We start from the raw sequence: 27,536 nt of genomic DNA, 5'->3' as shown, positions 1-27,536 counted from the left end.
AACTTTTCTTATTAGTTCAGTAGCATACTAGATAACCAGAGCTGAAAGTAGTTTTATTTTTTGCTAGTACAATTACATTTATGTTTACATCCATTACATATGATTATTATTATTTTTTTTCTTAATGATGATTATTGTCTAAAAGTAAAATACTCTCATTTAATATCATATTAAGAGAAAATCAAATTGTTCTGAGGCCTTAGTGGCACTGAGGGCAATTCGTTGGGGGCCCCTTCAGGTTAGGGGGCCCATGGCAGCCACCTACTTTTGCCTAATGGTAGCACCGCCTCTGGTAGAACAAAAAAAATCTTGTTTGACTAAAACATGTTCTGCTGATCGATTTGTGTTATGAATCTGCATAAAATAAGTACTAGGAAACAGTGTATTTATATAAAAACAGATTAAACTTGTGAATCATGAGTAATCTGCCTTTTTACATATTAATACTAAAGACACACCAAATCTTCAGCAATTTCACTCACTAACTTCTGCTGGTCCTTATAATCTAAATGAAATAATTAGTTGACTAATGCACATTTTGGCCATCTCAGATATGTCAAGAGATTAATCAGCTAAACAACTAAAGCCCTGGATCTGAATATGTTAGTTTATTTAAAAATACCCAAAGACTCATGTTTTTGTTCTCTTCAACCATGAAGGAAGTAATCATTTCTTTTCAGAGTGAGTCCCTAAACAGTGACCAGTTTCTCACAGGTTTTGCAGTAAAGGCCATTTTTCCAAGTTTGTCTCTGAGTTACAAGCCTGCCTCTATTATTTTGAATCCTCTGGGGAAATACACTTTTATTGTTGCCCAGCTGAAGACAGAACGATGACTCTGTCCCAGTTTGAGCTGCACTGCCATGTTTGGAGAGGCTGCTGTAGGCTGTATACTGTAGGATTACACATGTAAGGAGATCAGCTCTGCTCTAAGGTGATTAGATGGAGAGTATCAATACTGGCTTTATCAACTCAATCTGGGCGGGCTGGAGCACCGATACTATGAGATGTGCAGCGAGTAGTGAGCATTGCTTTGGGAAACATGGTCCCATTTGTTAATTTTGTTGCTTATTTAGTGTTTATTTGATACACTTGACATATTCACTGTTTTGATGAGTAAAACAGATGTATTTCAGTTTAGCAAAAATATATTGTTTCTAAAATGTATTTGGTTCTGAAAAACATCAGTTAGTATTAGTTATAATATTGTATCGTGAGCCATGTATTATGTATTGTATCGAATTGTTAGAGACCCTGTGATTCTCAGCTCTACTTTATACATCCTTATCATTTTTATTGGTTCAATGGGGTTAGCAATTTTGCTTTAAATGTCAAATTTGTAGCGTTTTGGAGAAATTTGGAGTACTCATGAATATAAAATGTTCTTTGGAGTACATGTTACATACATAGATACGATTTCTGTAGGCTCATTTTGGCATGTATAATTACTAAATATACACTAGTACACAAAATAGGAGATACTCAGAGGGTGAGAAAACTCTTAAGTTGTACTCAAAGCCAAAAATGGGAACCACTGTTTTAGATAAAGGAAAGTACAAGGCAACCTCTTTGTCCTTGAAAAAAAAACAATATAAAAGTCCAATTTATAAAAGAGGGAGTTACTTTTATATGGAAAATGTCACCTCCATTACTCTTTTGTCCTTTGACAGATGTGCCGTGTCGGCACAAATCTTATAAATATTAAGGTTAGAGATTCTTTGTTTGCTCCTTTGTAGCTTTTCTTCTTTAAGTACTTGTTCCTCCTTATATTTCATGATACATAATGAGACATGTATAGGGCAGGGCACTGTCAAAAAGTACCTTAAAAAAAGTTAAATCTTCAAGCTAAGGTATCAAGCAGTCAATATACAAATATGGTGCTGGTTTTACATCATGATCATTATAGTTGTGTTTTGATTCTATCCAAATTATAGTTAACACTGCATAGGTGTCAAAAAAGGAATGTTCAGGTATATGTACTGTAAAGTAGGTATTATTAAAATACAAACATAAAAGAAATGCAAAAGTGAACCCTATATCTGTAAAGGCAGACAAATTGAGGTATAAGATTTACACTGGATTATTGAGCGCTCACTTCTTACTGTGTTCGATTATCCCCTCTACAGTTATGCCTGATTCAGTGGTTTCACATGTGCGTAATCATACAGTATATATACTGCTGTATATATGTCATTGTCATTTTTGTCCCTCTGCAGCTCCCCCCACGTTCACCGAGACCCCTCCTCAATACGTCGAAGCCAAGGAAGCGGGCAGCATCACACTGACCTGCACAGCCTTCGGGAACCCCAAACCCTCTGTGAGCTGGCTGCGTGAGGGCACACTCATGGTCACCAGTGCCAAGTACAAGGTAATGTTCACAACAAGCTGCTGAAAGACATGAATGGCAAAATTCACCTTTTGTGAATTATTCACTCATCACTAATTCCAGGTATGTTTTTTCAGAAGTAAAATTTGACCAATCCAACATCCATGACCATTGACACACTCAGTGGCTCTCTCTTTTCTGCATCACTTGAGGAAAAAACTAAAACTACACAAGTCTGCCCAAGCCATTTTTTCCACAATCATGTAGTCGTTTAAAACAAGGATCCACAACCACCAATCCCAGGCCTAAAACCTGACCATGGGCCATCTGGTACTGGGAAAACTATATAGTGCAAATGACCCTAAACAGGATCCATGCTTATTAAGACTTTTTTTTTAAAACTAGGGTTAAGAGTTATAAGCATTTTGTGCTTTGTTTTGTTTCATTCATGCTTTTTTGAGTAATCCTGCATTATTATCTTGTCTACATCTCCAAAGCTCAAAATGCTCTGTTCCACTTTGTGTCTTGTGTGTCATGAAGTGGTAGTCTTCATGTTAACAGTTCTTTTTACCTTTTGTTCAGAAAAGATTGGCAGGTCCAGGGCTGAAATTATCCAAATGATCCTAGTGAAGGTGTATGGAGTTTAAAAACACAATGAAGCATTTCCTGTATTACCACATGACATCACAAGGTGAACTCTAAATATGCAGGGTTTGTGTGTTAAACATGTGTGAATGAAACAAAACACAACTCCAGGTCTGTTTGTAATGAGGAAACAACATTATAACGTAGATTAGAAAATAGTGTAACATGGGCCCTTTAAATAGTAGTTCTAAATTGCCTGGGATCCTCTGTGCTGTAGTGGCAGTGCTGACTTCCCCCACATTCAATCAATTATTCAAATGGACTGAGCTTTGTTCATAAAAATGTTACTCATCAGAAATTGCTATCATTTCAGAAACTAGATTTTCCCAACTAAGAACAGATATATATTTTAAAGGTTAAATTACCAACTGTACTGCATGTGGGATTAAAATAGAGTTAGCTTTAACACAGGGAAATGATGAAGATGAAAAGTCTGCTCTCAAACTGCTTTTGGTTTACTTGACATTTATGGAGTCAGTTCTTTCGATTGTGAAGCTGAAAGCTTTGCAGTATTTGAAATGTGGTGATCAAAATATAATGGTTCACTAAAAGCCTGTTTTAAGACAATAAATGCTCAATTTTATTTGTATCACCAACAAAGAATTACAGAAAGCTTCTGTCTGCTGGACTGTAGATATCAAGAGTGTAGTCACTGCGCTGAGTCACACCAATAGTTTTATGAGTCACTCTTTTAAATAACTTTTGAACACTGAAATCATTTGGATATTTTCATCCCTGAACTGCCCGTCTCTACTGAACAAAAGATAAAAGTTAGCTGTCAACTTAAAAATGGCCAGGTTCATGACATCACAAAGTGGAAGAGAGCCTTTTGAGCTTTGGAGATGGAAACAAAACACAGCTCCAGATATATTTTTGATGAGGTAACAACATTCTAACGAGGACCTTTAAAGGTTGATTGTTTTCATCCATTTAATCAGTCCATCTCCAAGGCGCAATAAAAATACATTATAATGATAAGAAACTCAAAGACGCTTTAAATAGTTTTACAAGCAAAAAAGAGCCAGTGCAGCAAAATACACTAAAATAAGGTTAGTTGAGGTTTTATGCAATGTAGTACAGGTGAGTTTTTAACAATTTTTTGTTAAAGATTGTAGTGAATCCGAGTTTCTGATGTGAAGGGGAGGAGAGAGTTCCAGAGGGTGACGGCAACAATGGTGAAAAGAATCATTTGACCTACCGACTAATAAAAAGATATAAATAAAAAACTGCTGACGATTTTTTATTCAAATTATTTCCAGTCTTAATTGAAAGCTGTTGTATGTGTTGTGTCCAGGTGTCTGATGGGAGTTTGACGGTGCTATCCATCACACGGGACGATCGTGGAGCCTACACGTGCCGAGCCTTCAGCCCACAGGGAGAGGTCATCCACACCACACGGCTGCTAGTACAAGGTGACCCCAGCTACCACACCCATACACCTACACGGACAAGGAGGGCAGAGTGTCTCGGTTTAAGGTTTAGCATATTGTCATCATTATTAAAGCTGACTTATTATGCAAAATCAGCTTTTTAGAGCTTTTAAACGTGTTTTGTTTACCAGTTATTCACTTGAAGTTGAATTTGGAGTGATCTGTGCATGTTGAGCAATCTGTAATCGCTCAAGGTGCCATATTGCCAATCAATTCGCCGGCTCCTCTGTACTGACGTTATTCTCCAGTTGTATTTTCTTAATCAGTGATATGCGTAGGATTCAGCAACGTCATGTAGTCATTTTGGTACAAATGGAAAAAATTCTGCTCTTCACTATCCAGCTATCCATGGAAGACATAGATTATAGCTATATAACAGACACAAGTACAATAGGACTTCAATTTAATTCAGATGTCATTATGACTTATGATACATAGATGTTTCTTCTAGTTTTCTTTGTTGTATTTAGCCACACATATTGGTAACAGCTCAAAAAATCCACATCGGGCCAAACCCATATAATACATAATAGCATTTTTTTCTTTCTGTTTTGCTGGGGTCAAATGTGATTTTCCAAATAACCAAAAGCCCTCCTGGTACTGTGAGAGAACGTCCAGTTTCCTAGTTGTAAATCACTGCTTCGATGTGAGTAGAGATGCTATCGCCAAGGAGACGGAGATGCATTGTTTTCATAATGAAGATGAATGACTTTTTTTAGAATAGCAAGCAGCCCTTTGCCAAACCAAGGACATGAGGCAAAATCCAGACCTGCGGGGACCATGGAGGCTTTTGAAACAAACTGCTCTTATTGATGATGTTGATATTTAAAGGTGCACTATGTAACCTTTCTGATAAAGGGTCTGATGTGTGCTTGTCTCCGTGAAGAGGTTGTTTTGCCTAGAATGTTTCACAGTAAGTCATTAAACTATCTATCTACCTTTATGGCGACAAACAGGTGACAGGTGAACTTTTAGGCCCCTTCCACACTAGTACGTATTCGAGCCGTTTTCGTTGTGGATGCAATGTTCATCCACAATAGTCCGATGGAAAATGGCTCCAGAGACGGAACGATCTGGTGCCGTCAGCTCCCACAAATTCATCTGAGTACGGATCTGATCTGACACTATGTGGATGCCTGAAAACGCTGATACGCCGACGTAGGAGCTCTAGTTGCCGTCCTTATTGGACCGCGTCACTGTGTCTTGCGCTTTCCTGATTCGGTCATGTGATGCTATTGCAGAAAACAGCTTAAACAAACCATAGACAAATGGAAACAGTGTAGCTAGAACTACTTGCACAGAACGGACTCAGTATTAGCAGGACACCCCTCTGTCACATAAAGAACACATACATTCCTCTGAGTGGTTTCCTTTAGTCCGACAGAAGTTGAACCACATCAGTGCACAAGGAGCGAGCTGTTTTTGAGCGCTCAGTTTATGCAAATTAGCCATGCAGTTTTAAGTTTCGTTTCTGTAAAACGTAAACAAATGTGCTCAAAGCTGTGTGGATAAGGAAGGCTTGTGGACACAGAAACAACGTGTCTGGACGCAAATCGTTTCTGATACATTGATTTGTTTCAGTGTGTAAATGCAACCTTTGCTTACATGTAGCTCTTATTTTTTGCCATGAATGTTTCAATGTACAAGACAAGCAGGTGACGCAGATCCCATCAGAGTTGTAGAAAGTTGAGGCTGCTCACAGTATGGAAGCTTGTTTTTCAAGTTTTTATTTTTAGCTATAAAAACTCCTGTATTTGAATAAAGGCAAGATTTGTAATGTTTAATTTCATATTATGGCACATTCCAAGCATAGCAATAACATCTCCATGGAGACAATCAGGAAGCGGAACAAGCCCTCTACCAGAAAAGTTACATAGTGCATTATTAAAGGATCTCATATTATGCTATTTTCTGATCTGTGTTTTAAAGTTGTTTCCTCATCAAGAACATATGTGGAGTTGTGTTTTATTCCATTCACACGTTAAACACACAAACCCTGCATATTTGAGGCTACGTTTAAATGATGACGTTCTGAACAGAAGATGCAAAAGTGGTGTCACGTTTTTACGTTTTTATTCCGCGTTTAGACAAGTGTTTTTAGGAGGAAATCTGCGTGCATACAGTGACGCAAAAGAGTGTAGAATTTGATCAGGTATACATGCCAGGCGACTAGGTGGTGACGCTAAGTGGTGATGTATGTGACGTAAACGTGTATGCGATGTGGGCAGATCTGACGAAAGTTTTGCGTCTTTGGCAGTGTAGACGGAAATGCTACAGCAGAGTGTATTCAGCTTTTCCACTCTGGAGGGCAATTTCAGATTTTTGCATTTTTAAGCCCCCAAAACACCGTCACCGTCTAAACGAAAGGCACTTCCAATAAAATATTTTGTCGTTTTTACCTGCAAGCATTCTCGTGTAAACAGGCCCATAGGCTGAATTTTTCTCTCAAACAGAAAACACTCCACCTTGTGATGTCATGTCGTAATACAGGAACTGCTCTACCATGTTTTTAAACTCCATGCACCTTCACTAAAATAATTTGGAGCTGTTAACTTGAAAACTACTGCTTCATGCATCAGAAGGTAGGAGCATTTTGAGCTTTGGAGATATAGACAGGCACATAATAAAGGGTTACTTAAATATGTGTGAATGAAACAAAACACAACTCCAGGTCTGTTTCTGATGAGGTAACAACTTTATAACAGGAGTAAAAACTCACAAGAGTCGGCTTTGTTTAATATAGGACCTTTAAATCTACATAATGTCACTGTAGTATATGCCTTTATTGCAGTGTAAAATTGTTTCTGATTGTGTGAGATCAGCCTGGAGCACTGATATCCTTGTGCAAACATGACTAAGCACAACTCAAATAATGTATGATTCAGCATTATGTTTAGCTGCTTGGCTGGAGCGGGACTGAAATTAGACTGGGGCCACTAACTACTGTGTTTAACATCCAAAGCTTGATGGAGCAGAGCAATTTCGTTTGAGCATTTGAGCTGTTACATTTTAATCCAAACTCACTGAGCAGCAAGTGTCCAGAGATATGCAACCTTCACTTCTAGCTATAAATGAAATGTCAACATCTGTAACCATGGCAATCCATCCAAATATGGGCTGTGCTTTGCTCCTGCCACAAAAGCAAGACATATTTAACAAATGAATGAACGGTTGGGTGCGATGTGTCGACTTAGTTCCACAGTATGGCATTACATTTCTCTGTCTCCGTGGAAACAAGCAGGCAATACCAGGTCAAGTTACAGGTCAGATCTGTAAAGAGGCAAACCCACTCACAATCATGGTTTCCAAAGTATTTCTGAGCAATAAAAACACCTGTAACTGAATAAGTGGTAGATGAACAAGTTTAATGCCATACTGGGGAATATTCTAGTCAAAAATCTCACAGTAATATTGTGTGTAGGGGTGTAACAATATCCAAGTTTCACAATACAATATCGTCACGGTATGAACCTCATGGTATGATATTTATTGCGATATTTTGTGGAGGCTAAAAAAACTGTTAATATGCTACTTTTTCCTCTTAAAATGCCTCGGCAAAACTTCATCCAAAGAACTAAGATTTAAAAGTGCTTACAACTGTTATTTCTTTTTGTAGTCTATACTGCAGTGAAGCAAGGATCATGGTCTATGTAGTTCCATCTGTCTTTTTTTTAGCTGTTGCTGCACCATAACTCTTAATTTAAGCAAAGAGACTTGTAATTCCATATATTGTGATGATGATTGTTAGAACTTTGACGATACGATATCACGATATTTTGGTTACTGTTACATCCCTAATCGTGGCGATCTATATATATATATATATATATATATATATATATATATATATATATATATATATATATATATATATGTTCCTTTGCTTATATGTTATATATATATGTTATATATATGTTCCTTTGCTTAAATTCATTGTTATTGAGCAGCAATAGTTAAATACAGAAGGAACTACATAGACCATGATCCTTTGCCTCATATGAACATTTTAAGACCAAAATGACGCGGCTCACTGCAGCAGTTACAGAAAGAGGGGTGACAGATTTTCAAAGTAAAGTCAATCGAAGCCTGAATCCATGGAGCCAGAAGCACCACCATGCTCACATCCTATTTGGAACGCAGCGAGTTAGCTATTTCCATTTATGTATATAGTCTATGATTATAACAGAACTAAAGTCATGTCAAGGCATTTTAAAATGAAAAAGTAGCATTCACAATTTTGCTACCCTCCACAAAATATTGCATTGTACCGTGAGATGCATATCATGATAACAGGGATGTAATGATATCCAAATCTCTCATCTCACGGTACGATATTTATTGTGAAATTTTGAAGATGCTGATATAATTATAGATAGGACACTTTTTTGCTCATAAAATACCCTGACAAGATTTTGGTGTGAATCATTACTGTCAAAACATATCTCTTCATGTCTGCGCTTAAATGAATCATGGGATCTGTAGATCCCGATGTTTATTAGCTATTGCAGCTGTAAAACAATGTATTTAAGCAAAGGAATTTATGATTTGATATATTGTGACATCCCACGATACTATTGTGAGATAACTTCTTAGGTTCTTTTTAAAGACAATGCAGTAAAGTGTATTTACCTTGTTGACATGTTTCGGCTGCTAGCTGCAAGCCATCTTCAGAACTGTCACCGGTGTTGGTGGTGACGTGTCGTATATCAGCTGTTGTTACTTCCTGTAGGCGTGGTCAGCCTGATGGAAAAGAACCTAAGAAGTTAAAGTATATAAGAAGACATAATGAACATCATTGGCTTACTATTGTGAGATGTTTGACGTTATGATATCACAATATTTTGGTTATTGTTACATCCCTACATGATAATATCAGTATCATGTAGAGGTTTGGATATTGTTACATCCCTATTATTAAGATTAATAACAGGTTAAAAATGCTAGTGACTATGATATATTGTCTTAAATGTAGTTTTTTTTAAATGAAAAATTTGATTTTGTACAATTTGCCCACTTACACATAGTCACTGCTCAAAGTCAATAGTCAAAATGGGAAGTAAAAACTCAAATGTCCGTCTATTCGCCAGTCTCCACTTGGTCACGCCTCACCAAAGAGGATAAATGAAATCGCAGCAAACATGGCATTCCGGGTCATCTCATTTAAAGAGCGCAGTCCCCACAGAGCACAGCTGAATGATCGTGACCTCGTCTGAACTCCGAGAATACACAATCCAACTTCCAACTGTGTTTCCACTCCACAGACTCTTGGAAAGCCACGATTGCTTGATGAAAGTTCCTCTCCTTTGCAGATTTTAAAGCCATCTGATCCCTCACGATGGCGGTTAAGTCTGATTTTGTGAAGAGCAGACTTGTAATCCTCTTGCCTCTGCATACAAAGTTAGCATGGGCTTTCTGACCCTTGTCTAGGCCTGCATGATTTTGGGGGAAAAAAACAAACTGCAAGTATTGTAATAGATTTGCACTAAGTGTTTAAAAAGTAGGATTCTGTTCATAGTGCACATTGTAAACAACTCCAGGAGAATTCATATTTGAGAGATGACTGAAATCTAAACTCATAAACTAATACAAGAATCCCATGCATTTCAGAACATCTTTGTAAAGGTCTATTTTGTTCTTTGCAAAGGAAATTCTACTAGTTAGGTAATTGCAGCCTTTTGTGATTTGTAGGGCTGTAATTGACTGAACAAGTTTATTATTGTTAGTTATTATTGTTAGAGGAAAATACTAGTAAATTTCCATTTTTGCATGTAAAAAGTCTGAAAAAAAATCTCTATTCACTCACAAATCTCAGTTTAATTCACTCCATCCCTTCACTTTTACCAATAAAATAATTTGTCAAGTAATGAACATTTAAACACAATGGTCCAATCCACTAAACGAGTAAAGCTCTGGTGCTTTAATAATTACGCCAACTCTAATTGTTTTTATTTCGTTATGTATTGGTCAGCGCTTGTGTACGGTTGTCAGAAGTATCAAAAATTGGTGATAGTATCATCTAATCAATACTAAAACTAGTATCATATTTAGGATTGAAACTGTCAGTACTAAAAACTCACATCTACTGGACAGAAATGAACCTTGAATAGAGTTAGAATGATCTTGAGCTGTATCAGAACAAGTATAAGAGCACATAAACTAGTTTACGCCCATGGACCACTATGGAGCATACCTGGATGAGTGAGGGAAAATATATAAGACCACATCTTAAAATAAAAAAGTACTACGTTTTAATGTTGATAATTACATTTTATTGTCCAAATAAAGTACTATTGAAATCAAGTTTGAAATTTTAGTATGGTGCCAACACTCCCCTCTTCTTTATTTGGCTGTGAGTTTTGTGTATTTTCCACAGTCTTTTCAGATCACACATTCCTTGAGCTGCGCCAAAGGAGATGTCTGACCCGTCCTGTATAATTTACAGCACAGGCAGATTAATAGTGGTCCTCCTGGAAAGCCACTGAGCAGCAGATCAGTGAAGAGACTCTGAGCCAACACATCTCCAGCTCTCAGATTGGTCCAAATAGGGCGGGACAGACACACATGGTCTCCCACTCACAGAGCAACAGCCAGCCTCAGCACGGGACCACCGGGCTGCTGCTGAGAACGGTTTAGCACGTGCAAATACTTCACCTGTTGTAGTTCAGTTTATAGGGCATGGGAAAAATCTGAATCTTAATATTATTACAATATTCATGTCACAGTACAATATTTATTGCGGTATTTTATGGATGCTACTTTTTCCTTTAAAAATATCTTGGTAAGCCTTTAGTGCTGTCGCTATGATCATATTCCTAAAGCCTATGATTAAAACATTTATTTGGGTTATCAGCACTATATAGTTCCATTTGCTTTTGTATGTATGGTGACAGCTCATAATATTATTGTGAGACAATCCAAAATCAAGACATTTTGGTAATTGTTAAATCCCAATGCAAAGGGTTAAGTCAACTTAAACAGTTTGGGTATTATTTGTATTTTTTACTCCTGTCTAGATATATTGTAAAAGCAGCTCTTAGTGTCAAAATGAGACTTCTCTTTGTTTGTTGTCTACATTTAATCATAAAAAATGTTATCCTCTGTGATCAAGGAAGAAGTGCTGGTGAGCTGTTAGCATGCTAGTTGTATTTAGTTGTTGTTAGTTGTTGTTACGGTCATGGCAAAACTCTGTTCTTTGTGATGTGTGCTTATAAACTAATCGCTTTTAGTTTTTCATGTTTTTAAGATGGTAAAAATCAGGTACAGTGTCCTAAAAATTGTCAAAAAAATTGGTATTCATCAAAAATGTTCAAATCAAGTTTTTCTCGCAATCTCCACATAAAAGACCGTCCTGTGCAGACAATCTGATCCACTCGGCATAATGATTCGTTCTGATAATCCAAACGGAGTGCAGTCCAGTGAAAGCTGCGGTGATCTTACTGATAGTGACAGTGAGTAAACCGGCCATGTGCTAATCCCTGTAACAGTAGTGCAAATGACCTTTGACACAGAGTTCACTAATCCCTTTCTATATTCATCAATACATCCATAATGATAATAATAGTATGCACATCCAGATCTTAATGGAGAAAAGCTTTATGCAGTGTTTTTGCCCTACTTCAATTAACAATTTACAATTTATGATATAAGAAATGATCGTGGTAAGCTTCTATTAGGCTTAGCTGTCCTGGGGCAGACTGGGGGGAGTGAGATAGCCAGTCTGCACCACCAGCCCCTCCGACCAGCACCAACACTCACACACCACATTCATATTTGATGTTTCAGTATGTATGCTAAGTCTATTCTTCATTGACCTAGTGTGTGGTCCTTGTCTCCAGGTCCTCCATTTATCGTCTCTCCTCCGGAGAACATCACCGTGAACATCTCGCAGGATGCCTTCTTCACCTGCCAGGCAGAGGCCTACCCCCGAAACCTGACCTACACCTGGTACTGGGAGGAGGACAACGTCTTCTTCAAGAAGTAAAGTTATGATCGGGTTCATTATTGTCCACCATTTCACCCTCATTGTCTGTTCAGTGTGTCTCTTGTGCTGCTTTTTTCTGAGCCAGACTCATTCTATCCTGTGCCTCTGTCTGTCAAATGGAGCCCCCAAACATGCATATTGTTGGAGCAGATTAATTTATTCTGAATGTATTATCAGTAATGGTGATTCAGCAGAACCCCAGATCTGCAGCAGTGACACAAAAATCACTAATGCTCTCTCTTGTATTGTAGGCTGCCAATCAAATGGCCTGACCTGACCTGACCCACAGCAAAGGGCTTTCTGTTCTTAAGTCAATCATAATCTGAGCCACAGCTCATGGTGTTGTGTCCTGCAAAAGGCCGCTCTGTCATCCATAACTGCTGAGGCACAGGGAGCTCATATTAAACACGTTCTATATAATTACAGCCGGTTTGAGGCCCATTTGGAGAAGCAGGCACTTGCCAAATCCAACTTGTTTTGTGTGGAGCATAATGCTGAAATGCTTTCGGGCCAAGTCAACCATAAATGTAAATCTCTGGGATCCACTCCAACATACAGATGCTGCTTGGTTTCTTGTATTTAAACAAAGGAACACAATCTGCATTGGCTCATAAATATGAATATTCACTGCATGGTGATATTACCGTACTTAAGTTATAGTGTGTTTTGTGTTCTTTTAGGTCATGTATAAAGTGTTTCTGGATCACAGCCCTGAATGTGGATTTGCTCTGTTTATTTCCACAGTGACCTGAAGCGCAGAGTCAGTATTCTTATTGACGGCTCTCTCATCATTGCCCAAGTGAAGCCGGAGGATACTGGCAAATACACCTGTGCACCTAGCAACAGCCTGGGCCGGCCACCAACTGCCTCTGCCTACCTAACAGTGCAATGTGAGTATGCATTAGAGTACATAATATTCACATTATTCACATTTTATTAGCATTGCCAAAACGGGTTTATTTGTATTTGGAAGCCATTTCCTGAAACGGTCGATAATAGGCCAATGAAGAAACAATACATTTTGTGCAGCATCTAGAGACATTAACCATAGGTTTGAAAATAGTTTGTCCAAAGATGCACTGCCTAACTTTTCACATTGACTCCTCTACAGTGGAGATGCTAGTGCTTTGTCTGTACTGTTCCACAATATGGTATTAAACTTTGATTTATTCAATGAGGTGTGTTTTTATTATCATAAGGAAGGTTTTGATAGTGCCCCGGAGAGATCACTAGATCACTCAAACATGCTTGGTTGACATATAAAACCTCTTCAGGCAAGTTTTTGATGAGGGACCATTATAACATGGCTAAAAAAAAAAAAGATCAAAAAGTCTATTTGGCATAATACCCCGTCTTTACAAGTGCACTGCGTAATTTCTGTTGGATGGTCCGCCTGTTGGTCCGCCACCTGCTTGTTTCTATGGAAATGTTGCTTTGTCTGGAATGTTCCATAATATAGATCAAATTGTGTAGAGTTGCTCCTATTCACAGAAGGAATTATTGTATTTTTGAGCAATAGAAACATTCATAATTAATAAATTCCAGCTGGATATGTTTAATGTCATTCCATGGAAAATTCCAGGAAATGCAATAACATCTCCATGGAGACAAGAAGGTGAAAAACCCTCCACCAGAAAAGCTGCACAGTGCACCTTTAATGCACAACTGCACATACATGAAAGCTTCAAATATACTTAATAAAGTGGCAAAAATTACTTCTACATTTATACACAGTATTCTTGTCTGTTGCTTTAGAGTTTATGTGTAATAATTACCTTCTGATTGTAGCATTTCTCACACTTAAGAGCTTTTTCTTGCTGTGTTGTATTTTCAAAAGTATAATTTTAAGCTGTAAAATGCATTCAGAGCATCATCTGCACTGTGAAACTGATTTGGACACTTTTCCAGTCTGTGGGCACCCTTTTCAACCTCTGCACCACACATCATCCCAACAAAACTGTGCAATTTCACAGGGCTCCCTTCTATTATTCAAATGTTTGCCTTCGTCCTTTGATTGTCATTTACCTCAACTCATTTACGCAAATTGCCGTGCATCAATTTGCACATCTTTCTCTGTTACTGCTCAGTCCACACACTCACACATCTCAATACTTGACTTCAGGATTTGTTTTTATCACACGCGTCTGTCCTTAAATTAGATCTGACAGTTTTTCATGCTTTTCTAATTATTACAAAATTAAATATTATCATGGTTTTACATCAGTTAAGCGACAGTTAAGTATACTTTAAAAGATCCGATATTACGCAAAATTGACTCTTGTGAGCTTTAAGCCATGTTAGAATATTGTTACTTCCTCAAAAACACAAGTTTGAGTAACGCTTTATTATTAGTCTGTCAACATCTCCAAAGCTCAAAATGCTCTGCTCCACCTTGTGATGTCATGAAGTGGTAGTTTTCAAGTTAACAGCTACCATTTACTTTTAGTTCAGTAGAGATGGGTAATTCCAGGTGTGAAATTAACCAGATGAATTCTAGTAAAGGTGTATAGAGTTCAAAAACACAGTGAAGCTCTTCCTGTATTACCACATGACATCACAAGGTGCAGGATTTGTGTTTTAAACATGTGTGAATGAAACAAAACAGAACTCTGGGTATGTTTGTGATGAAGAAACAACATTATAACATCAGAAAATAGCATAATATGTTACTAGTAGTTATTTTTTAGTTAGTTTTACTCATTTATTTAAAAAAACAAAGGCGTTATCATTTTTTTGTCATGGTATAACTATAACTTATGTGTAATTTATTGGCACTTTTTGCCTCATATCTAAAATTAAATCAAATAATATATATATTAAAATTTAAATTTAAATTAGGAACACCTTTTTGTGAATTTTTGTGGACAGTGTTTTAGTGACATGTGCAGTCTGACCTGTCATAACACACTTTAAGCAGGAAGAAAGCACATTGATGGGAGGTTGTACTCTCCTTGTCTACTGATCGCCAGCGTTCACCGGCAGTAGTCAAGGCAACAGACATTTTTGCATTCCCTTGCTCTCCAGCTTTCTTCGATGGCTGCGTATTAGACTGTGCATGGAACAGCAGTCGTGAGAGGAGGAGGGGGTGGGGTGGGGGGCACATTGGTAGGGATTACATCACTGCTGTAAGCGCGATTCTTCGTCAGGCTGCAGAGGGCTCCCAGCATCCTCTCGTCCTCTTCTCATTCTCTTCACACGTCGCTCCAGATTTATTCTTTCCCTCCTAAAACCCACCGTTCCTCTTCTGTTTTGCTTGTCATCCTTGCGTTCTCCCCCCGCAGCGCTCAGCCAATGGGAAAGTTCTCCAAAAGCAAGTCTTGTAGCGGGGTACCGGTGTGTCGTGAGCCAGCGCTGTCTCAAAGCTATTTTTAGACTCTTGGCAGATATTCTTGTCCATGGCACTTTCTCCGGGGCTCCTCTGGGTGCTTTGTGGTGGAGCTGCCGGTGCTGGTGGTTAGGTTTGGAGTTGTAGGACAAACTTGTGTTGGCAATGCTGCAGTCAAATGATCCTGTCTGGTTTCTCTCTTGTTTCCTCTATATGTATCCCGGAATGGATGCAATTAGAAATCTGCAGTTTATAAGTACCATAATTTCCTCTGCAAACAACACAATATCCTGTCTTATTAAACTGCTAACGCTATAGTTTACAATACAAATATAGTATCACAACCTGGTGATACATGTGATAATTGGTAGATGGCACGTGATACGCTGTTGTTATTTTATAAGAACCAAATACATTTTCGCAACAGTATTTCTTAAACCACTGTTTGTGCAAAGTTAATATGAAATACATCTATTTAACTCATCAACAGTGAATATGAGGAGTGTATTATAGAAACACATTTTCTTATATTAGATTAGCAACACAATTGTCATGCAGTCACACAAAAAAAAAATGCTAAAAGAAAAAAAACATACTTGGCTTAATAATAATAATCAACAAGTTTAGTATCACAATATATCAATATTTTGATATTTTTGTACAAAGTACACAAAGTTCTTAAATGTGATTCTTGTAGTAGCGCATCAATTGATATTTTACTCTTTTAAAATGTGAACTTTGAATAGAATCCAATTATTATTAAAACATAAATCACAAGTATAATTGCAATCCCAGTGTCCAAAAAGTCATAATTTCATATTTTTCCAAATCGCTCAGCCCTCCTCTTCTCCATCCCCTCCATCATTTTGTGTGGTCTTTTGTCACAGCAGCTGACTGTCATGTGCTGATATTGAGTTCACAGAGTCAAACCAGCTTTTCTATTCTCTCTCTCCTCTCCTCCTCTCTCAGCATTACGTCACCCTCTTCTCTCTATCTCTCCATCGCTCCCTCACCTGTCCTCGTTCCCACGCTTTTGCTCGTCCTTCCTCAATGGCTCTAACAGTAGTGCTCGTTCCTCCTCCTCTTCCTCCTCTTCCTCACCCACCCCTCCCTCTCCTTCTTTCACACTAATTTCTCTTTTTATCAGTCTTCTTTTTTTCCCCAAGCCCTCCTCCTTGATCTCATTTGGACACATTTCTGATTTTGAAATAAAAAGTTTTAATTTCTCCTGTCCTCCTCAGGCGTACATCTGATGACCTTTACCTGAAAGACATTAAGTAACGTTTGTTTTCACTAATTAAAGATTAGAGATAGTTATTTCTGCATTTACAGCACGATGTCATTCAATTTTCTGTACAGCTTTTGTCTTAAAAGTAAAACACCAACAGCTTTTTTAGGGTGTGCTGGTTCGGGACCAGTTTAACTCTTTTCCCCATGAAGACTACATTTGACGACCCTCCCTTGTTTCCTTAATGACGTCTTTTGACACCTCCGCTGAATCACTAAAGACGTGATTTGACGACCATTACAAGTGGCTCGGTTTTTCACATGTAAACAGAGGCTGTGATAGGTGGGGGCCACTACAACCCATACATACTAATATATGTATGGGTTGTTCCAAGTAGGTATCCAAGGGGGAAAGAGTAATGTAAATTTTATTTGGTCTTGTTTCAGTCCTGGTTTTGTTTAGGTCTAGACCTGGTTTAGGTCTGTCTTAAGTGTAGTTTTTTAGGTCTCAATATTATTAATAGTCCCAGTTTTGATGTTGTAATTGTTCATGTGTGAACGCATCATTAATGTATATTAGTTAAAACAGTAATTTAACTGAGCTTCTCCTGTTTTTGAGTGTGATTTTGTATTTTGACGCAATTTCTCAGTGAAACATGATAGTCTTAAATAAATGCATTTGTCGTTATCTCATTTACAGACACTGGCCAACTAAAAAACTACAAAGGGCTGAAAAAGAATCAAACCTAGCTGATCATAACTATGGTGCCATGGTGACTTAATAAATATGATAATTTACCAGTGTTAAAGTTGTAGACAAAGTAATAACTTCTACATGGAGACAAGCATATGGTTGTGCAATCAGGTCAATTTACTGGTCAGATTTGTGGAGAAGCAACCATGCTCAAGGTAAGCAATGCAGGTTTTATTTTTGAGCAGAAAATAAACCTGTATGAATAAATGCAAAATAGAGAAGTAAATTTCCTATTGTGGAATATTCCAGGCAAAGCAATAACTTCTCCATGGAAACAATCTAGGTTTTTACCAGAAAAATTATATAGTGCACCTTTAATGGGTTTATCAATTATGTCTTAATTTCCAGTCAGTTGAATCCCAGATTACAACTCCCCTCCAGCTTGAAGACCCTGACAGTAACTGTCTCATGGTCTGGTGTGTTTGCAGATCCTGCCCGAGTGGTGAACATGCCAGCGGTCATATATGTGGCCATCGGTCTGCCCGGCTTTATCCGCTGCCCCGTTGATGCCAACCCCCCTGTTACCACGGTGAAGTGGAAGAAAGATGGGCTCCCTCTTAGGATAGACAAGGTCAGTCGCCTCAAAGCCTCTTTTGTTCCACTCACTTAGTCCCACTTTCAATTGTCAGGATTCAGTTGTGAAATGTGTAGCAAATAGGATCTGTTGTTGAAGATGGTTTCCTCTCTGTGGTCAGGGACAGAGGTTAAGGTAAACTGTATTGTCTCCACAGGGAAATATGTGGTGGCTAGAGAAGCCAAAATCTGTACGTAGATGTAAGAAGTAGTGCAAATGATTACTCAAATAAGAGTAAAATATCAGTAATAGTAGTAGTAACAGTAGTTGGAGAAATAAAAACATGATTCATCAGTTAATTTAATCAGATATAAAACATATAATAATACACAGATTCTGGTATTTCCAAACAATTGAGACAATCTGAAAGTGTAATAAATACAAATGTTCAAATCATTTTAATATTGTCAACATAAAGCAACTGTAGTCACCTGTAGACTTACTCCAAAAGTAGACCAAAAAGTAACCAAAACTTTAACTCAAGTAAGAATACTGTTACTTCAAATTAAATATTGCTCAAGTACAAGTAAACGTGTGGTGTCTGAAAACTACTGTGAAAAGTACACTTTCTTCAAATAGTTACTCAAGTAATTATAACTGAGTAAATGTAACTGAGTTGTACCTTCGGGTGCAGTACCCCGGCTGGAGCCAGATGGAGGACGGGAGTATCCGTGTGGCAGAGGTGACAGAGGACTCCCTGGGCACCTACACCTGTATGCCTTACAACGCTCTGGGGACGATGGGATGGTCCCCTGCTGCTCCCCTGGTGCTAAAGGTACACTACTGCACTTATTCAGCAGCTTTATCTAAAGTATTATTTTCACAAAAACACTATTAATGTTTGAGTTCCCCACACATAATTTTAATCACATAATAATAATTTTCCAAAGTGCTTTGCAGTCTTTAAAAACAAATCAGCAAGACAAGACCTCCTGTCGCCAACACGAGTTTCGAATCAAAACTAGAACTGAAATACAAAGTATTACAATAAAACAAGTGAGGTCAGGGGGCAGGAAGTTCCAGACGGAGAGACTCCACATAGAGAAAACCCCCTTTAGTTTTAATATCTTACTATTAATGTTACAAATTAATATTTTTAATACAAATAGACTAATAAGATTACTATTAAGAGTCACTACATCCTGTGTCCATTCTTTATGGCTGTTTCTGTGGATAGGACCCTCCCAAATTCTCGGTGGTTCCTGGAGGGGAGTACAGGCAGGAGGCTGGGAGAGAGCTGGTCATCCCCTGTGAGGCTGAGGGAGACCCCTTTCCCAACATCACATGGAGGAAGGTACATGAGACACGCCTACTCCCTTTGGAACAACAAAGGATTTTAAAGTTGCAAATTATATTTCTTAAGTGACTACTCAAAATGTAATGGGCTAAAGTGCGCAGTGTTATTTATTTTTAATCACATTTTAATGTTATCTATAAAAGAAGCTATGAAGAAGATGTGTTAGACCATAGTGTGTGTGTGGTTCTTAAGCAGCATTTTTTATTGATAATACAATTAGTCATTTAATTACATGAATCATTTAAGTCTCTTGTTTAAAATAGACTGAAGTATACTATACATATTTCACAAACAGAAGCATGACTCCTCTTTATCCTGCTCTACTGTACAGGTAGGGAAGCCCAGTAAAAGCAAGCACAATGTCCTGCCACGTGGCAGCTTACAGTTCAAGTCCCTGACGAAGGACGACCACGGAGAATGGGAGTGTGTCGCCACCAACGTCGCCACAAGCATCACTGCCAGCACGCACGTCCAAGTCATAGGTACAGCACCGCCAGAATCATGGTTTAGGTTTTAGACTGTTTAGGCAGGTTTATGCTTTATCCTTGCTAAATCCCTCCATCCAGCTGGCAGGTTTAAGGAAAAACCTGACAATATGTGAATTAAATTGACAACTGAACAAATGCTGTAGATGCTCGATTATGATTGGTAAACTTGAGGACCTGAGACATGAATATATTTTTTTACTCTGTATTTTGTTCTGTGATCAACTATATCATTATTGTTCTTTATTTTAGTAGCTTGTTGGCAATGGGGCTGTCAATCATGCCCCCAGCTACTTAGTAAAATGTTATTATGACTAGAAACACAAAAATAATGGGGAAAATGTACATAGTTGTTATGGGTGGACCAATATTAAAATATTCATCTTTTGACTCTGGAAAAGTTTATTTCAATTGGATGAAGCAAGTGAGAAGCAGAGAGATGATAGCACTTCCACTCCAAGGTAAAGCTGCATTTTTAAATCGAAAGTTTTAATACATTTTATGTAAGATACATTGGTATTGGCATCTGAGAAGAAGTTTCACTACCATTCCAAGAACGCCTCCAGCCAGTCCTTATTATCTGGTCTACATTATCAGACATTATAATACTCCCTACAATGAAGACATGGCTGGACTTGAATTGACAATACTACCACAATGTGTTGAGTGTTCATGTCTGTTTCCCATACTGATGGTAAATAAACTTGTGTGAAACTTGTGTTAGACATCCAGTCTCCAACCTCTATTAAGATCCTTGAGTTAAGTCACACGCTTAGTAAGACTAGAGGATCTGGAGTGTCTCTGTGATTGCACGTTGATTTTAGAGGGCGTGATTGACAGGCGGATTAACCAATCAGAGAGATGCATGGTCCGTTCATGACAAAAACATCGCTGCTTATATGTGAAAAAGGGGAAAAACAGATGACTTAGAAGCTTGGATTTTTATAGAATCAACAATCAAGCCAAACTATTACTTATTTCTGGTAAAAGAAGTGATATATTTTGTTCTGATTGCTACGAGAATTTTCACGAGGGGTTGTTTTACGCATTTGAGACACGTGATACTAATTTGCAGATGTGGTTGGAAGGATTTTCAAGCTCTATTGTCCAGCTCAAGTCCTTTCTGGATTCAATCAGAATGTAGAAGGGACTGGCTGGATAGGCAACAATTTATTCAGTATCAAAACAATATCACAGTTCTAGCCCTGGTAGATTTGGTATCGGATCAAAACAAAAATAATTGGTATCACCCATCAAGATCACAAATGTTCTCCATATCAGCTCACTCTAAGATATGTATTTTTATTGAAAGATTTATAGATTCGGCAACCATTTTCTTGATCAGTCTTTTTCCTGTTTAGGCACAAGCCCCCACGCTCCCTCCAATGTCCGCGTGGTCGGGTCCTCCACCTGGGCCAATGTGTCCTGGGAGGTGGGCTACGATGGAGGCTACCAGCAGACATTCTCAGTCTGGTATGGCCATGTGTGAGTCATCCCAGCATGCTTTGCTTCCTGCTTTTCTTCTACTTCCTCTGTTACTTCTAAAATGTGTTTTCCAGGGTTGTGTTCAGAACAGTTGTGAAACATAAGAGATGGAAATACATGGAGGTCCATCTCTTTAGATTGAACCTGAGGAGAACTTCAAAACAACTCCACTGAACATGACCCCAGATCTGTCCCGCTGCTGCCGCTTTGCTGCTGCTCAAATGGAAGAACCGTGATCGGACCAGGGCACTTTAAATATTTATTTGTCAATCTTTAGGGTTAATGAGAACACTTTAAGGTTAATGGAGACATTTAAAGCACAAACAACAATACTTAAAGTGATACGTACTTTATTCACCATATAATATCCTATTCCACTCATCCCACCTATTACACTTTGTATCCATGTCAAAATTAATGTCCAATTCTAACATAGCATCAAATGTACGGAATAGACTTTTTGGTGGGTTATAATATCCTGATACTCAAATCATTTATTAGAATTTTTAAAAACATAGCTGAATTTGTATTTTTTTTATATTTATCGTATTTATTTCAAATAAGGACAGTGCTCAGAAAACATTAATCTCAAAGAGCAAAGATGCTCTACACCAGATTTAGCTACAAGCTACTTTCCGTCTGCAGTCCTTGGGCAGGTACAGAGCCTATTTACATTAAACCACCACATTTCATCAATAGCAAACAAGCCAGTCCATCATTAAACATTTAAAACAGTCCAAATATGTAATATATTGCCAAAAAAAATCCAATTCATACAATCATCAAAGTCATCAGTATTATTATTCTCTAAAATACAAAACTGCTCAAGAGTCAAATATAGAATCCTCAAAGTCCTTTTCCATCTTTAGATCAAACAATTATGTTAGTATTTTAGCAAAGCATAATTCACTTTCACACATTGATGCTTTTCTAATCCTTTCCACCCTCTGTGAAATAACCCCTGTGTTAAAACCTTCTTGTTCTGCCCAGTCTGATGCTTTGAACCATGTGCCAATGTGAGTGCGTGACGTTGTTTCGATAAAGTTCTACAAATACCTTTTACTGTGAGCATATAGGCAAGGCAAGTTCATTTATATAGCAGCGTTCATACACAAAGTAATTCAAAGTGTTTCACAGAATCAGAAAGAAATTAAAATCACAATACAAAACATAAATAATCATCATGAAGTGAGTTTTGAGCCTGTCATACCGTGTGTGAGCTCATGCATGCATAGTGTTTATTGTTGAACCTTATTGTCAAGGCTGTTACTGCTAATTGTTTGGCATGGGCAACCAGCAAACTGCAAAGCTAAGTGCAGCATGGGCAAATTACATAAGTGAAAATGGTGACGTCATCAGATATTCAAACATTTATGTGTGATTTATGCATAAAATATGTGCTCACGTAGCTTTAATGATAAAGTCTCTTTATGCGCAGAGCTAAAATGCATGACGCTTTTAAATGATGGAAGACCCTGGTCTAGTTTTAACACATTATAGAACATGTTATTATAAGCTTAAAGGTGCATTGTGTAACTTTTCTGGTGGAGGATCCCTCAAATGCTTTTCTCTGTGGAGATTTTATTGCTTTGTCTGGAATGTTTCACTGTATGGTTCAAGTTACAAGTCAGATCTGTGGAGAGACAACCCTGCTCACAGTCAGAATGCAGTGTTTTGTAGGTATTTTTCAGCTATATAAACACCTGTAATTGTAGAAAGTAGAACAGTTTAATGTCATACTGTGGAATATTCTAGGCAGAGCATCGACACATCCATAGAAACAACCAGGTGAAGGACCCTCCACCAGAAAAGTTACGCAGTGCACCTTTAAGACTGAACAATTGACTCATCTCTCCTGCTGTGTTTAATGTTTATTCCTGTGGGCTTGTGACCAGGCTGAAGAGGGCTCACTTGGGTCCACACGACTGGCTGTCCGTGGCAGTCCCGGGGGGGCGTGACTGGATGGTGGTACCAGGGCTGGAGCCAGAGACGACGTACCAGTTCAGTGTCTTGGCCCAAAACAAACTGGGCACGGGCCCCTTCAGCGAGGTTGTCACTGTGAACACACTAGGTGAGAGCGGCCAGCAGGAGGGCAGTAGGGCACAGCACAGAGGGCCCCAGTGCTGAGTAATACCATATTTACTACGGCACTGTTCTCAATATGTGGACGGGTCTTTTGAAATATGTGTCCAAACAACACCAACTAAAGGGAATAATATTGTTTTATTTTACTCATACATAAAACTCCCCTTCAAACTTCAGAAATGCTTGTTTAAATATTAATAATGAAACCATTTTATTTCCCCCAAGGCAGTAACCTAAAAGTAAATTTAACTCTTAAAAATGTACAAAACAATACTAGTTTATGTTAACTGTTTGCAGCAATTCAAAGACCCTCACTTTATTAAAGCATTCCAAGCATCCTAATTACTCACTGCAAACTTTTTACAACTTGTAGAGGCTGTCATGGTAATGTGAGCAACAACTAGCATGCAAACAGTGCACCAGTTTTACTTACTTCTTTGCAGATGACAAAAATGCTCTGTAATAAGATGCATGCTACACTTAGCTTTTACAATATCAGTAAAAATGAACTTTATTACATGACAAAATGAGGCACAGTCCTTTTAAGGTTGAATAGTAGATATTCAGGTGTTGCTGTAAATGAAGTTAAACAGGTGACTGGTTCACACATCGGCTGCAGCAGCACCTCCCTGATACTGTGAGATTTCACAGCCTGAACAAGTCACAAGTGTTCATCCAGCAAAGACACTCTTTTAATAAGATACAGAAAAGCACTGTCGATATCTCTGCTCTGGACTGGCATTTGTGTTAGTTTTGGAGACAACATGTGAGAAAGGCCACCAAGACTAAAAAGCTAAAATTTTATGCAAGTTACATGTATAAGTCTTCTGGCCTTTGTGTACTACAGGATAACCCTGTACAGAATATAACTGTCATTCTCCTTGATCTATACCTTCTAGTTGAAAACGACTGAAGCAAAAGTGTCAGTTATAACGTGTAAATGAAGATGTCACTGAGAGTTATGTAAAAGTAAGTGATGCGCTGCACTCTGGGATCACTGCTCGTGCTGCATCACCTTTGTACTTTCACAAAACAGGAACAAAGCCAACTCCCTATTCAGCCCTGAGACTTTTAGAGAGCTTTTATTTAATTGTACAAATTATGTATTCATATGTGTCAAATGTGTTTTTAAAAACTTTTGACAGTAACAACCTCCCCATCGAGGTGTGTGCCAGTATGAACTTAATAATAATAACAGATATCCAGACATGTGGACACCTGCCATTCTGTTATTGGGAGCTTTAGATGAAACATTTACAGGTTTATACAAACTATGAGGAGTTCATGCTGTGATGCAGAAGGGTGGATCACTAGTCCAATTACAATATAATATTTTCAGGTGATAAATATTAGAGTATGATATACTTACTGTTCTGTTTTGTGTTGTCCTAGTATTTCCTATAAGTACCCCTGAACCATTGGTGCTGCTTACCCCACCACGGTGCCTCACAGCCAATCGCACGCAGCAGGGAGTGCTGCTCTCCTGGATGCCACCTGCCAATCACACCGCACCTCTTCAGCATTATGTCATGGAGTTTCGCCTGGGAGAGAAATGGGAGGTTTTGGACGACAGCATTCCTGCAGGGGAGACGGAGCTGCTCGCCCGCGACCTCATTCAGGTAAAATACTGACATAGGAATTTTATTTTATTTATTATGTTGCACAGTGTATATTATACTCGTATACACCATATTCACAATGGTGTGTGATGGCTGAGTCACCCAGACCTTTCTTTGTGAAGTTTGCATGTTTCACCCTGTGTCTCGGTGGTTTTCTGACTAAGCCTAGCTCAAGATCTGCTGGGTTCGTACTGCTCCTGAGTTTGTCCCAAAGTGAACCTTACCTCACAGTAACTCTAGAGTGCACATACTGTAGTGCATTTTAACTGATAGTGTTCAGCTTGATTTTAATAGTGAAATATAATTTTTACTTAAAAAATGTAATGACAGTCTCTACCATCAAATTACAGTGTTAGAGTCTTTCCTCTTTCAGCTCTGTGCTTTAGTCGAACAGTCTTTTTTATGAGCGGTGCTTTGTAACAGAAACTCAGCTCGTTGTACTTGTTGTCATGGTTTTCGTTGTAAATGTCAGTAATGCCAGTCTCTTAACGTTGTCCTTCACACATTTAAGTGCACTGGTGGATTTATTGGGCTCTCTGCTCATCCTAATTCACAGTTTGGGACAAATTTGAAATTTTTGAAATGTATTTTGGATTCAGTCTTTGAACTCATCATCCACTTTGAGCTCAGTACAGATGCTTTTATCACTAGTTTCACTGCACAGCAAACACCCACTCACTCTCCTCTCTCATTTCTGATGTCTATACTGTACTGTGGCATTTCTATACAAGATGTACTTAATGTGCTATTCACTCTTCTATTTAGGATGAAGTCAGGTAAAGGGTCAAAGTTGATTAGCAAAACAAGGCAGCCCATTTTTCTGTGATTGCTCAGGCAAAGTTACATCACAGCATACTATAGGACAATAATATTTAATACAGATGGGGGATAGGTAAAATGAATATTGCTAAAATGCAGTTCATTGTTTTAATACAGTAAGTGACTAATGTGAATATAAATTATTATGGTTATTTTATGACAAAGTACAAGGTAATCAATGGGGAAAACTGGCTCTTGCTGCCCGTCTGGCAGTATGACATCCTCACATCTATAACCTGAAAACCACCAATAGATTAAGTAGGCTAATATAAGGTGTTAAATTAATGTTTTACTCATTTGTTAAGGCATTAAGAATACCTACCTGTTGCATTTTATATCCTCTGTTGCACCACTACAGACTAACAGGGAAGCACTGATCCAGCATTTTTAGTTCCGATACCAATCTCGATACTTTGACTTTAAGTATCTGCAGTTTTCCGATATTAACAGATACCAGTGTAGGGATGGAGAGGAATTTATTTTCTCAGTTGACCCTCAGCACAAGAGATCCAGTTGTTTTATGTAACTGTTATTTATCCTTCAAATAACTACTGAACAGCTTTGTATGAATAAAAGTTCTGACATTATGAGACTTCTAGGACAGAAACAATCTTCTGTAAATAGTCTTATTACATTCTGTTAACTGCTATTATAGAACTAATACCTGATCCAGCAAATTTTTCAGTTTCAGCACCGATGCATCCCTAAAACAGGGTACCTACAAATGAAAACTTTGAAATGAAATTAAAACTAAATAATATTTCTGCACCTGTTATACTTCAGTGTTAAAGGTGCTAAAGATGGTTGCTGTGTGTAGGAGGCGTGGTATGAGTTTCGTGTGATGGCCGTCATGGATGAAACCATCAGTGAGCCCAGTAACGTCGTGGGAGTGTCCAGCACAGGTGAGCCTCTACACCACACAACTAGGCATACTAAAATGTCTTGTGTTTATTGTAGAAAGTTTGTTTGTTTCACAATTCACACCAGAACCATTAAAGCTACCATCTGAACATTTATTTTATTATTGTTATTAGATTTTTTTTTTAACCAGTACGTGTGCTCTCTGGTCGACTTCTGTCAGGCCAGACGTGGCACACTATCAGACTGCAGTAACGTAGATAGCATCTAGTGTGAGAATACACCAGTGTTTCCCAAACTTTTTTTCTGGGGACCCATATTTTAAAAATCACAAACCTTTGTGACCCAAGTCAGTAGACATTATTTGTAAATCACAAAATAAAGGTTTTGACCATTATTGAACATTATTGATGATATTTTGTTGTTGACTGAGTGATCGTGTCTCTCTGATCAATTAGTATTACTTAGGTTTTAAACAATGAAAAACTGTAACTAAAGCAGCAAAAAAAGGATCCAAAAATCGCCTATTTGGACATTAAATGTGTCCCTGTATATTGCAGACCTACATGCAGATCATGACAAGGCAACCCAAAAAAAATCTCTTGTGACCCAACTGAGGGTCTCGCCCC

General features: G+C 38.1%; 1 protein-coding gene across 1 annotated transcript in view; it reads left to right on the top strand.

The window, feature by feature from the left end:
• The window catches only part of LOC110169021 (protein turtle homolog B-like), a 91,396-nt gene that overhangs the window by 51,936 nt on the left and 11,924 nt on the right, over positions 1 to 27,536 (top strand). The window contains exons 4-15 of the mRNA XM_055148213.1: positions 2,214 to 2,365; positions 4,263 to 4,380; positions 12,234 to 12,375; positions 13,124 to 13,269; positions 18,114 to 18,256; positions 18,894 to 19,034; positions 19,437 to 19,553; positions 19,888 to 20,038; positions 21,403 to 21,514; positions 23,422 to 23,597; positions 25,004 to 25,230; positions 26,867 to 26,951. Coding sequence (XP_055004188.1) covers positions 2,214 to 2,365; positions 4,263 to 4,380; positions 12,234 to 12,375; positions 13,124 to 13,269; positions 18,114 to 18,256; positions 18,894 to 19,034; positions 19,437 to 19,553; positions 19,888 to 20,038; positions 21,403 to 21,514; positions 23,422 to 23,597; positions 25,004 to 25,230; positions 26,867 to 26,951 — 1,710 coding nt within the window. The remainder of the gene's footprint in view (positions 1 to 2,213; positions 2,366 to 4,262; positions 4,381 to 12,233; positions 12,376 to 13,123; positions 13,270 to 18,113; positions 18,257 to 18,893; positions 19,035 to 19,436; positions 19,554 to 19,887; positions 20,039 to 21,402; positions 21,515 to 23,421; positions 23,598 to 25,003; positions 25,231 to 26,866; positions 26,952 to 27,536) is intronic.

The sequence above is a fragment of the Boleophthalmus pectinirostris genome, unplaced genomic scaffold (genome assembly GCF_026225935.1).
Source record: "Boleophthalmus pectinirostris isolate CB_2022bp ecotype Guang Dong unplaced genomic scaffold, ASM2622593v1 HiC_scaffold_12, whole genome shotgun sequence".
Lineage (NCBI taxonomy): Eukaryota > Metazoa > Chordata > Actinopteri > Gobiiformes > Gobiidae > Boleophthalmus > Boleophthalmus pectinirostris.
This window is presented reverse-complemented; position numbering and strand designations above follow the sequence as displayed.